We start from the raw sequence: 13,733 nt of genomic DNA on the forward strand, positions 1-13,733 counted from the left end.
TCTCTCACCTACCTTAACTACTTTAACAGTCTGCCATCTTGGAAATGTTCACACATTTATTCATTTACGGCCGTACAGCTTGCAGGATGGTGATCGTTTTAAATAAATAATTTTATGACTAATTATTTTGAACGAGTAAATTGCGTGGGCGATTGCAACAGGATATTAAAGGCGTATGCTACAGTGAAATATAGGCCATTTTTCAGACAAGATGAAAATTGTATAATAGAAGTTACTTTAACTTTGTATTCTTTAAGAATATCATAGAAAGTTTAGAAACATACTGTTATCATTTGCCTATAGCATGTGTAAAATCTGAACTTTGAAAAAAAAAAACATTTACTATCTAATTTCTCTAAAGATTTCTAAAATAAACGTGTTATTGTTGTTGCTGTTTTTTATTTTTGTTTATTTATTAATTTTTTTTTTTGTTACACGGTATCAACAGTATCACGAAAATTGCATGATAACTGATTTCTTTGACTGTTTTTCTGGTTTTAAGCGGATTTTAATACGTTATTTTGAACATATACCTCGGCGGTAGATCCATTTTACCAGCTTGATTTTTTCAACTTACGTCACAATTTGAAAAAACAAAATGGCAGAATCATGTGCTAGTTCCCAATATGCCGCCTTTTTATGCCAATGGTCTTTTGTGAAGCATAATAGCCGAGGAGATCAAATCGATTGATTTTATGATACAAGAATCGATGCTACATGCGAATGGCACAGTCGTAATACTCAACTTCATCATACACCTTTAACACGGTAAGCAATCAGCAAAAACGTTTTTAAAAAATGTTGTAAGCTCATGATCACTAGTAAATTATGAAAATGAAAACTGTATGAAGGCGCACTCGTTTAAAACGAAATTGTGATGACTGTGTTTTACTGATATGTAAGTTTGGGTGATATGTAAGTTTGGGTGATATTTAAGTTTGGGTGATATTTAAGTTTGGCTGATATTTAAGTTTGGGTGATATTTAAGTTTGACTAATATTTAAGTTTGGATGATATCTTAGTTTGACTTATATTTAAGTTTCGATGATATATTCGTAACAGGAGCTGTGATTAGACACAAGTTATTACAAGGTATTCTTTATTAAACTAGATTTGATTTATATATTAATTAAATATAGAGGTGATTTTAATGTTTATACGAAAAATGAAGTTGAATTCTTCAACGTGTTAAAGAAAATTCAGTGAGTTCATCTAATTGTATTTCTTTTTGAATCTTTTTAATCATCTAGTGCTTTCTTTAAACAGCAACGTATACAGTACACTGTATATAAGTACGTTAATGAAAAAAATGATTCTTTCTACTGTAAACAGTTCTTTTTTTGGGTATGTAATAAATAAATAATTATATTCGTGTAGCTTCAGCTTCAGCACTAACTTAATTGAACTCGTTGAATAAAATAATGTTATGCTCGCAAAAGGCTCGCATAATATAATTTTATTCAACTCGTTCAATAAATTCAGTAAGGACCTACACTCATTCTATTTTGTACATTTGTTCACTTTTCACCGAGAGCGTGCCTTTTCATCGCATATTTTACCTTTACTGTCCGCACAGGCAGGTTGGTATGAAAAAAAAAAAGGAGAACGGGAAATTATAAAAAAAAAAAGTCACCGAATTTAAAATATATTCTATAAAATGTGGAAGTTACACGTAGGACGGACCCATGTTGGGGTGGGTGTCGTCAAAAAGTCATCCACTCTGAGGGTGATTTCATATTGCAGTGTTCCAGTGCATATCTTGTTGTCGCATACTGTTTTCATCGTTATATGGTTTGATTATTTCATAAACTTCACCTTGCTTTATTACTTCTGATTTATATTATTATTTATATTTACAAAGAAAAAAAGCACACAAACAAGCATGGATTGGAATCCTAGACCAGCAGAGGAATTATGGGAACTTATCAGTAAGAACGACTCTCCGTCCATTTTGAAGGGGATCCTAACAGAAGAGTTGTTTCACAAACTGAAGGACAAAAAAACTTCATTTGGCGGTACACTGGCACATTGTATGAGTTCAGGTGAGATATATTATTTTCAACATTCGAGAAAACAGCTCACGTACGACTATATCGATTTCATTAGAAAATACATGTTAATTAAATATTTATTATAGTTTCTAATGAGAAACTGTTTATTGGCTTGCGATATGAATACTCTAGTAATTAACCATTTTTTTGTTCCTTCGTTAATCAATATTAAATAACTTCAGTAGAATTATGTTGTTGTTTCAAAATACATAAGAAAAAATACACTAAAGTATATTGTTATATTTCGAAATGTTTGCAGGGTGTTTGCATTTTCGTAAAAACGCAGGTATTTATGCCAGCGATCCCGAGGCGTATAGTGTGTTTGCTGACATATTCACTGAAGTTATAAGAAGGTATCACCGTGTTGAAATTTTAAATCATCCGGAACCTTACTATGGGTCAGAAGAACAAATAAGAGCCTTACAGAATATTGATCCTGATGGTGAAACGGTCATATCTACACGTGTACGCGTTGGCCGAAGTCACGCAAAGTACCCATTTATACCCGTATGTTCGTTACAGGTAATTCAGATTAGTTCACTTTCCTAATAAAACTTAACTTTCTTTAGATGATCGACTACATGCATGTGGTTACGCGTAATTAGGGCATCTCAGAGACAATTTTCAGTTTACTGGACCTCTTTATAACGGTCTATTTACTATTTTAACTGCTGAATTTGTGTAATTGATTTGCCCTGTAATGAATTTGAAACATTCCATGTTATATATGAACTACCAACATTATAGAGACTGGTCAGACGACGCGAACTTGTATGCTAACCAGAATCTATGCAAACCACTTCCGGTGCCAGCAGATTAAAGTTTAGTTTAGCGAAGAAGGTCTGCTGCTCCGAATAAATTGTTTTTAATTCACCGTACCTCATAACCCTTCGCAGCTTTTCCACTTATGTAAGTTTTACTTTTCAAACATCTTAATTAAGCAGCATTTAAAACTAAAACTTTCACGTACACTTATAAACTCATTAAATTGCAAAAAAAAAACGCTAAAAGAGTACAACAATAATAATAATTGTCCTAATATCACTTGATTTTACTTTTGTTTCTATCAAATTCTTTTTGATCTTAAATAAAAGTGAAATGGAAGGTGTGGTGACAGGGACTGACATAAAAATATCGCCTACTTTTGGCCGCTGTGGCCATTCAAATCCGTTGAAAAAGCTATGGAGGAGCACATTTGTCTCGGAGCACATTTGTCTTACGTAAGACCAATGCGGTCGCATTTGTCCCACGTGAGACAAATGGGACCTCAAATGTCTACCCCAAAAAACTCATTTGTGTGATAAATGTGCTCCGATCAAGTTTTTTAAGGGACCAGAAAGCACATTTGTCTCATGATTTTTAAGGGACAAGAAAGCACATTTGTCTCATGCAGATTTTTTTCGAGGTTCGCCGTTTCGCCAAATGTAATCAACAATAGGTTTGCAAATGTTTTTTTATGAAATCTTAAACCTACAGTGGAACTATCAATTATAATATCTCTAATTCAAGAAATTTGATTGGCTAAACCTGAAGGCAAACATTGAAACATACGGAATCCCGTTCACGATGGTACAATGGTAAAAACGAGATGACACAATGGCATGATGATGAAAACGCGATGGAACGATGATGAAAACACGATGATACAAACTTGAAACAACGATTGTACGATGTTGAAACAGCGATGGCACGATGATGAAAACGTGATAGTACGATGGTGAAAATGCGATGGTACGATGATGAAACTGCAATGGCATTATGTTGAAAACGCGATATTATTTTCAACATCGTGTCATCGCATCATTCTTATATGAGCATCGTGCCATCATTGTTTCATCATCATGCCGTCGTATTTTCATCATCGTACCTTTGCGCTAGAAATCACCATTGTACCATCGTGCATATCGGTTTCAGGGAGACAAAAATGTTACGGATCACCGTAATCGGGCGATATTTGAACGATACAATATCGCGACTCGTTTCGCATCTCGCCTGAATCTCACGTCTCGCTTCGAATATCGTACGTCGACGCGAAAGAGGCAATATACCACTAAATAGTATTCCCTTTATATTCTATATAAAACAAATCCTTATCTCATTTTAAAGAGTTATGATAAAACTGATATAAAATGATGAAAGAAACATTTCTAGCGTCATATTTGTTACTGTAAAATCACTTAAGAATTACAGTGCTGTGACCACCATAACGAAGACTGAAATTCACTTAATCAAATACAACCTTTACTCGCATGTTTTCAACCAAATGTCAAAAACGTTTCCATAATGAAATTTAAATAGAAAATAGCTTGACGTTTTGGAGTCTATAGACCTTTTTACGACGCGGTCCGTTGCTATGAAAAATCGACCGGAATTAGAATTTTCTCGCGCATGCGCAACCTGCGTAGGGCAAAAAACTGCATCGCTCTACATAGAAATATAGTAGAATTTCATAGACAATTCCGACTTAGTTCAAGGTAAACTGTAGAAAATTATATAAAATAGCTTTAAACAAATATAGAAAAGGTGACTTTATAGCTTTGTGGCGAAGAATGCCATAAAAGGCATGGAAAAGATACTTGTTTAAGAATTTATGATCACGGACCTGACACTGAGATCATTTTTTTAAGAAGACGTGGAAATATATCTATTAGCAAATGGAAAGTTAACGTATTTGCTGTTGAAATAGTTCATATAAAAACAAAAGAAATTTTATAACATGAAATCGAGATTAATTATCATTCTGTAAAAAATATCAGAACAGGTGATAATGCATTTTTAGTGTTCAATATACCTGATTATATCCTTTATCCGATTTGCCTGTGATGCAAACAGAAAAATTTAAGTCACATAAATAGATTTTAAATAATTATTTTTTTTTTCAAAATCTTGAGAAGTTAAGATAGGTTGTTTGGAAGAGACATGCACATAACACACATTTTTCCGCTTCTCCGTAATACATGTTATTTTTAATAATGCACGTCACACAATTTTTCTCTTCTCAAAATCCGTAAACATTGATCGGTATATTTAAAAGTTACATTATTTACCATTTTAATAAACGTAACTGATAAACTATATCATGGTATTTAAACGTCCAGGTTGATGCCAATCTGTTTGACACTTGCCGTCTGACCAATCCAGTTATTCAAAGGAAGTGTACAATACAAATTGCGTAATATTATGTAATACATGAGTAATAAAATTTTATCTTTAACACCCTGCTGTTTCAATTTAAATTACTGATGGAAAAGTCGTCTAATGATACCTTAAACAAACGACATGTGCGGCCCTTTTTGACCATTGAATTATTAGTCTCGCACATTTTCGTAGATCTGTTAAAAAATAAATTCACGTTTTCAGTACTTTCCGCCTTAAGTCATCCCAAAATTAATATTTTTTTGGGTGACATAACATGAAATCGCATCTATAAAAGCCTTAAAGTATGATAAACTGTAGATATCGTTATTGCCTTTTGCCCTACGCAGAATGCGCATGCGCGAAATGCAACATTCGTTGCTATGGAAAATCGTATTGTAAAAAGGTCTATAGCCATGCAGTGTGCAAAAAGTGTCAATAACCTGTCCGCCATTACTTAGGCGACAAGCCCAGATGGCTCCCGCGCTGGTTCCTTTGTCATAGTCAGGTATTTGAGAAGCACATGCACGAAGCGATGCACGAGAGACAAGAAAAGCCGCTTTCCGGCAAAACATGAAGCGAGCCGTGAAATTTCGTGGTAAGGGATACTTCGACATTGCGAGATCTCGTGTTACAGTATCGTGCCTCGCTTCTGGTCTCGTCGGAATGTCGTGTCTCGCCCGATTCTGCGAGGTCCGATATTCCATAATTATGGCATTAACCGGATTCTTTTAGGAACTCATGCACGTTGTAAGTGCTTTTCAATGGCGGATCTGAAAGCATCACTTCTCTGAAAATGGCGATATTTTTATATGTTTCTGATAAAACAAAATACGTGTGGGATGGTCATCTCATTTTCTTCCTTAGATCATTTAGTCTCTGTGGTCGGGTGATTTCAAAAATCTATTTGCCCCTACCCACTGTAGGTTTGACACTCACTCGGGTACCGCCTCCGTGGTCGAGGGGTTAGAGTCGATGACTTCTAATCCATTTACCTCTCTGGCGTGGGTTCGATCCCCGGGAGATGCTTTGGTAGTTTAGCGCGGAGGAAGGGAGTCTAGTACTGGTGTAACTCTCAGGAAACTACCCGCCTATATGACTGAAATACTGTTGGAAAAAGGCGTAAAATGAAACAAACAAACAAAACAAACAAAAGACACTCACTCGGAGCGTCGAACTATTTATGTGAGGAAGATTGTCCAGGGTCCAAATGCAGAATACCTATCCGCGTGCGCACGTAATAGTTATCGCATGAGCACGCAATAACTATTCCTTACGAACGTAATAGCTATCGCGTTCGCACGTAAAAGTATCGATTGGCCAAGTTAAAGCTTTCGCGTGCGCACATAATAAATAAGAAAATCCTAAGTCCCTTTTATGCCACCGTAGATACTACCTTCTTGTTGCTTAGAATAATTCCTAAATTATCTATAAAACTTTGAGCATCGGAAAGAAACGTGTCACAATTGATAACGATAAAAATCTCGCTGCATATGTGTTTGGGTTCTGGATACTGCACTGTTAGAAATTTTCATTGTGACAGGCAGAACAGGGATTTTCTTTAAGTTAATATGGGACTCCTATGCAGAGGTAGGAAGTTTTTGATTGACCGGAAGTGACCTAAAAACGGTATTATAAATACAGACAACACAGAACAATGACTGGTTGCCAGGAAACGGACGGGCATAATTATTACCTTTTTAGAATTTTATGGAAGAATGTGAGACAAATGTGCTTCGAGTGTCCTTTCTATTGTGTGTCGAACACATCTGTCTCATTTCCCATTTTTCGCAAATATGAATGTTTACGAGCACATCGGTCACATCTCGTGAGACAAATGTGCTCCGAGACAAATGTGCTCCTACAAAGCTATCCGTCAAGCTAACTTAAGGACGATCGCTCTAAGCAGGTTAAAAAAAAAAGAACATCAAAGAAGTAAAGCTGAAAAAGTCGTCATATGACTGTAAATGTTAAATTAAGAGAGGATGAGACTGAAGATGTTGACATAGACGATCTAGCTGTACTGGGTCTTTGAGTACATCCGCATAGATGGTAATACAACTGTGTGTAGAATTAACACTAGAACACTTGTGTCCGCATACACAACAGGTTTTAACACTAAGCATTCTGGCAGCAACTGCTTTTAACAATGCAACCAGTGTAGACCTAGATCAGCCGGCACATCCGTACATATTTTGAAATTTACCCTTAAAATGTCCATATTTCGCATTGTAAAAATTATAGTTTAGCAAAACGAGCTTGAGATAAATGTGCAATAATTACTCGCACATGTGTCGGGCATGAATAATGAATGCAACGTGCAATAACTTTATAAATTGTGCATGTTTTTATAATACAGTTCATAAATGTCTTAAAGGTCTATTATATACTTTCTTATCTACAGCATAAAATTTCCTTTAAATATATTCATAAATATTTATGACTTCCCGGTAGCAAGTTAATACGCAGGTACGCATTCATTCTTTTTAACATGCATTCATCTTACTTTATACATTCAATATAAACATTTACATTCAATGCAATAAAATAATCTATGTATAAATTTTAATCGACAATGATTTTAATCTCATTTTATTTACGAAACAAAGTTTGTCTAACAAATAAACGGTATGATAATTAGGGCACAAAAAGCGTCGGAAATAAGGGCAAATATGATTTTTATAATGCTTCAAAATTTCTTTAAAAGAATGTAAGATGTTTGTTGTCTGAAGAAAGTAGCGATAGGTGTGAAATTACTTTTCATAAAAGAAGCTAAATGTAAACAAAGTAGTATTTTCACTTCCATACAAAATACTTATTCACTATAACTGTACTCATTGCCAAAAAGCAACAGATGAACTAGATGGTTCAGGTAATTGGCCAATAAGTAACGTTTTGGATACTATTAAAAGTACATCAAAATAATTATTAAAAAAAGTTTTTGAGAAATATTAATAAAAGCATTTCTGAGGCATAATGGGCCTTTAAAGACTTACCATCAACCTGCTAACTGAACCGGAAAAAGATTTTGCTTTTGCCACCATTAAAGATCCTGACTGTTGTGATATTGTTGTTATACTGCAATATATGTGTTTGTAAATATTTTTTTAATTTTTCTTTACTTTCTCACTTTATATGGTAATTGTAATTATAATAATCCTTGTATTATATGTACTTATAGCTTTTAATTAATTTGAGGACTACCATGAGCTTTTGCAGCTCTCGGTCCAATTCTTTTCTGCTTTAAATTGTGAATTATTAACATGTGCACTGTTTTATATCTTGAATAAAAATATGTTTAAACCAAAACGAGTTAAATCGTATGCACACACATGCACAGTGCTTTCATTGGAGGGCAGGTATTAGGTACCCGCTCTCCAGTTACCACACTGTTTGTCGGAAATAAAAATAGAGCATGCTCATTGAATGGCTCAATTTCTTCTGGGTTTTACTTATTGAAAGGGATAACGATAGAAAAGTCATATGCAGATGCTCTTCCATTGGTTACTTTTTTGGGGGTTTCATATTATGACGACAAGGAACGTGTTTTTAATGTTGCCGATGATACAAAAGAGAAAGAACCTCAAAACAGCATAGATGATTCGAATTGTTGTTTCTTGTGTGTTCGTGTAGTTTGTTAAGAATTTCTTAACATATGAACCGTAATACGTATTAATCTCGTGATGGGATCTCCTTTTAACAGAGGCTCTTTGATAATAACTAAATAAATATACAATTTATTGTTTAAGAACTTAGTCGACATGGAGAAAGAGACCGCTTGCGCCTTGAACTCACTAACTGGTGAACTGGCTGGGAAATATTACTCACTGGCAGATTTGGACAACGCAACAAAAGAACAATTAATAACTGACCACTTTCTCTATAGACACGATGACGAGTATGTATACACGGTGTTTTCGGTCTTTTCTTGTTTGTTTTAGCTTTGACTTCCGATAAAGTTACAGGCTATTTACTATCCTTTTATCTTTACTTGCAAGACATGTAATTTGGTCGTTATGTCATTAGAAGAGCTTTTGCATAAATTGTGTCTTAATTTACTTATTGATTTTAGAACGTTGAGAGATGCTGGCCTTTATAAATTCTTGGACAAAGGAAGGGGCATCTTCTTTAATGAAGCTAAAACATTCATATGTTGGGTCAACGAAGAGGACCACGTACGATTAATCTCCATGGAGACAGGAGGTGATATAGCGTCCGTATATTTACGCCTTGTAAAGGTAATATTAATGGTGTTAGTTCAAATAGTAATATATATCTATTGCATATACGATGAAAGTCAGGTATAAACACACACGAGCGCGCATGTACATACACACGCATGTACGCACTATTTTTATAACGAACGAATAATCCGTCTATTAATATAATGGCAATATTTTGGTATACATCACCTGACAAGAAAATCACGCGGAATCAATAAAGATAAATTGAAATGACTAGGTAGAAGAGTATATTTAATTTTAGATAACAAAAAAGTACTTTTGTGTTAAAAATATTTAGCCTATTCAGAGTATTTGTGTTTGTCTAATATCTCATCTTAAATCCCGACATGAATTTGATAAATTATCCTTGCCCTTTTTAATATTTCGCGCGTGCGATTTTTTTGTTCTTGTTCTTGTTATTTCGTTTGTTAAAAAATCATATTTCAGTTTTATTAAGTTATTTTTACTTATTCATTTTATCACAATGTTTTCATAAGGCTATTCGAGAGATGGAGAAAAGGTTGACCTTTGCTAAGAAAGAAGGTTACGGATTTTTAACTTTCTGTTCAACAAATCTAGGAACAACATTGCGAGCTAGTGTTTTAATGGCAATTCCGAACGTTTGTAAACAACCCAACTTCTTGGACGTTCTAAACAAGTACAACATACAAGCTAGAGGTCAGTATACAAAGAGGCACACATCTAATTCATTAATGGCCGGGTTGCTCAGGTGCAAACCAGGGTTATAGAATGGCGAATGTCGGGCGGGAATACCAGCGAAGAAAATATTTTTGTAACAGTTTTCTCAGCATCTGCTTATCACAGCCTCTTGCTATTTGGAATGCAACATTCACATGTAGTCCCATACGTTAGATTCAATTTCAGGTCTGTCGCTCATTCACTCCCTGTTTACCGACTTAGTTAAATTTTTGCTAATAATGGTCATTTGTAAAAAAAATTCATAACATCACAGCCTCATGATATTCGGTACACAAATGCAACCCGGCCTTTCTGTCTTTGACCCATTTTTCTATTTCATAATTTTATTTTTCATAGTAGAACCAATCATTTCGTTTCATATAACCAGTCCCGGGTGCTGTTGTCCTCTTTCAAACTGCATATAATATTTCTTTATGTAGCCAGAAGTCTAAATGAATACCATTTTTCTTTATACAAAATAACTTTTTAAAAAGGATAAATGAGAATGAGTGTTTAGTTTTTGCCACGGATATCTTACACAAATAATTTACTAATTTATTGAATGTTGCGTTTTATATAACAAGAGCTGTCGGTAGGAGAGCGTGCTCGACTATTCTCAGTGTCTGTAAAACAAGAACCTGGATGATGTAGAATTTTAAGTTTAAAAAATGACCATAATTTTTCCCATGTCAAAAATCCATGTTAGAGTTATTCTGAGCCTTAGAGAGTGACCTATTATACTCTAAATGTGTGACATTTCAATTATTTTCTAAAACAAATTGTTACGCCGACGGCGGGGTGAATACAATAATTTGCTCTGCCCATTCTTTTAATAGTCGAGCTTAGAAGCTTCACACTCAAAATTTAAAGTAAATAATATGCCCTCTTATTTCATTTTGATGGAAATTTAATATGTTGAAAAATTATTGTCCGAAACCGTTTCAAATCATTTGAAATTAAGTGTTTTTTTATCCAGTTATTTTCAATTGAATTATGTAAGAACTATTTTTATAACTAACAGGCACCTGGGGAGTCGGTTCTGCGAATGTTGATGACATATACGACTTGTCTAATAAGCGCCGGCTCGGTCTGACAGAGTTCGCGGCTGTAACAGAAATGTTGAACGGAGTTCGTGCTATCAAAGAATGGGAAGAAGAACTTGTTCGCATTAACAAAACAGACAAATAGATACCATATAAACATTTTATTAAACCAAACAATAACATTATATTACGAATTTCACAATTTCCTTAAAGATATGTGTCTTCATCTTAGTACAACTTCAACTTGTACCATGTACTTTCACTATTTCTATACGTGTACCAATAATTATTACACTTACAAAAATGTATATTTTTATTTCTGCAGTAATAAAAAACACACAAAACATATAACAGAATACCGTACTAACATTTCACCAATGGTACCAATGTTTAGTGTGGTGGAGTATACTTTAATTACACTTTTTTTACTCCAGTCACAAGAAAGACTTTAATAGAGAGCACAAACACTGAAGTATAATTTCCATACTTTTATTTCGCTAACACTGTATAATTTTAAAGCCGAAAGAACACAATATACATGAATTTTGAACCTAAATACTATCCATAATAACTTGAAATCCTTAGAAGCTCTGACTCGTGACACTGAAATTTTACTTATATACCAATGAAATAATTCCCGCCAAAACACAAATATCACGAGAAAGTCAAAAAGCATGATTTATAACAAAATACTCCGCCGGATTATAACAAAGTACTCCGCCGGAGAACATATCTACAATAATGTGTTAAGGTTATGCCGGAGCATAACATTTAGTAAAACAAAATTATGAGGTCACCGGAAAAAATTACACATTTTTGGAAAGCATGTCATATAATTTCGCGATCCTCGCGACATTCCCCACAAAACATAAACAAGCAAATGTCTTTACTTGACCAATAAGTATCATTAATACAAAACAAATCAAAGCACAAATGTTTAAACAAATTGTAATACAAATACGCATCTTTTATGCGAACTAATGTCTGTTAAATGAGTGATAAAGAGTCACATAATATTTTTATAATAAACACTGTTCCTCATATTTTAATATGACAAGCAATAAATCATATATATTTAAATTTTGCAGGTATGCAACCATCCCACGACGATAATGATAATATACATTTTCTCTGTTCATTTTTAGCTCGACTTTTCTATGAAAAGGGGAGCTATCCTACTCGCCCCGCGTCGGCGTCGGCGTTGGCGTCACACCTTGGTTAAGTTTTTCGTACCACCCCACTTTATTTCAGAAGTATTACAAGTATGGCTTTGAAACTTACCATACTTGTTCACCATCATAACCTCCATCTACAGACAAGAGTACATAACTCTGTCAAGGTTTTTGACAGAATTATGGCCCTTTTTTGACTTAGAAAGTGTATTGAGCTTGGTTAAGTTTTTTGTACCACCTCACTTTATTTCAAAACCATTGGAGGTATTGCTTTGAAACTGACCATACTTGTTTACCATCACGACCTTCATCAACAGACAAGAGGACATAACTCTGTCAAGGTTTTTGACAGAATTATGCCCCTTTTTAGCTCGACTTTTCTATGAAAAGGGGAGCTATCCTACTCGCCCCGGCGTCGGCGTTGGCGTCACACCTTGGTTAAGTTTTTCGTACCACCCCACTTTATTTCAGAAGTATTACAAGTATGGCTTTGAAACTTACCATACTTGTTCACCATCATAACCTCCATCTACAGACAAGAGTACATAACTCTGTCAAGGTTTTTGACAGAATTATGGCCCTTTTTTGACTTAGAAAGTGTATTGAGCTTGGTTAAGTTTTTTGTACCACCTCACTTTATTTCAAAACCATTGGAGGTATTGCTTTGAAACTGACCATACTTGTTTACCATCACGACCTTCATCAACAGACAAGAGGACATAACTCTGTCAAGGTTTTTTGACAGAATTATGCCCCTTTTTGACTTAGAAAATACATTGAATATGGGTAAAATCCACTTATTGCCTTAACCCTTTGAGATATTGCTTTGAAACTTTTAATGCTATTTCACATCATTACCCCCATCTGTACGCAAGAGAAGGTAAACTCTGTCAAGGATTTGTTTTTAAAAATTAAGGCCTTTTATCGACTTAGAATCTTGGTTAAGTTTTTAGTACCAGTCCACTTTTTGACTGAACTGTTTGAGATATTAATTTGAAAGTTGGAATACTTGTTTACAATCATGATTCCCAAACATGTCCAGGAGAAGGTAATTCTGTCAAAGATTTTATTTGAATTAATTATGGCCCTTAACTGTCAATGTTTTGTATTATAGGCAAGCACTAAAAAACTTTGCTGCAGTGTTCAAGGGTATCACACAATTCAGTAAAATAATTCTTCACTAAATATCTTAATGCTCATGGCCATTGTTCACTTTAAAAATACAGAGATTCTTGTATTGCCTTTTACTGCAAAAACTTTTTTTATTGGCAAGCAATAAAAAAAGTCGAGCGCGCTGTCTTACGGACAGCTCTTGTTGACTTAGAAAATACATTGAATATGGGTAAAAATCCACTTATTGCCTTAACCCTTTGAGATATTGCTTTGAAACTTTTAATGCTATTTCACATC

General features: G+C 34.4%; 1 protein-coding gene across 2 annotated transcripts; it reads left to right on the plus strand.

The window, feature by feature from the left end:
- Positions 1 to 790: 790 nt before the first annotated feature.
- LOC132759001 (arginine kinase-like) lies at positions 791 to 11,498 on the plus strand. Of its 2 annotated transcripts, none has more exons than XM_060750726.1 (7): positions 791 to 898; positions 1,862 to 2,042; positions 2,311 to 2,573; positions 8,936 to 9,084; positions 9,259 to 9,424; positions 9,907 to 10,087; positions 11,130 to 11,498. In XM_060750726.1, the coding sequence occupies exons 2-7, from the start codon at positions 1,883 to 1,885 to the stop codon at positions 11,294 to 11,296; spliced, it is 1,086 nt and encodes a 361-aa protein (XP_060606709.1). In that variant the 5' UTR covers positions 791 to 898; positions 1,862 to 1,882; the 3' UTR covers positions 11,297 to 11,498. The 2 variants fall into 2 exon arrangements, with proteins under 2 accessions (XP_060606709.1, XP_060606707.1); XM_060750724.1 differs by having other exon boundaries at positions 825 to 1,092.
- Positions 11,499 to 13,733: the final 2,235 nt, after the last annotated feature.

Source organism: Ruditapes philippinarum, unplaced genomic scaffold (assembly GCF_026571515.1).
Source record: "Ruditapes philippinarum isolate M1 unplaced genomic scaffold, ASM2657151v2 ctg19917_1_1_1_1, whole genome shotgun sequence".
Lineage (NCBI taxonomy): Eukaryota > Metazoa > Mollusca > Bivalvia > Venerida > Veneridae > Ruditapes > Ruditapes philippinarum.

Coding starts and splice junctions, on each gene's coding strand:
- LOC132759001 (XM_060750726.1), top strand. CDS start 1,883: ATGGATTGGAATCCTAGACCAGCAGAGGAATTATGGGAACTTATCAGT. Junction 9,085..9,258: donor CTCTATAGACACGATGACGA/GTATGTATACAC, acceptor TATTGATTTTAG/AACGTTGAGAGATGCTGGCC. Junction 10,088..11,129: donor GTACAACATACAAGCTAGAG/GTCAGTATACAA, acceptor TATAACTAACAG/GCACCTGGGGAGTCGGTTCT.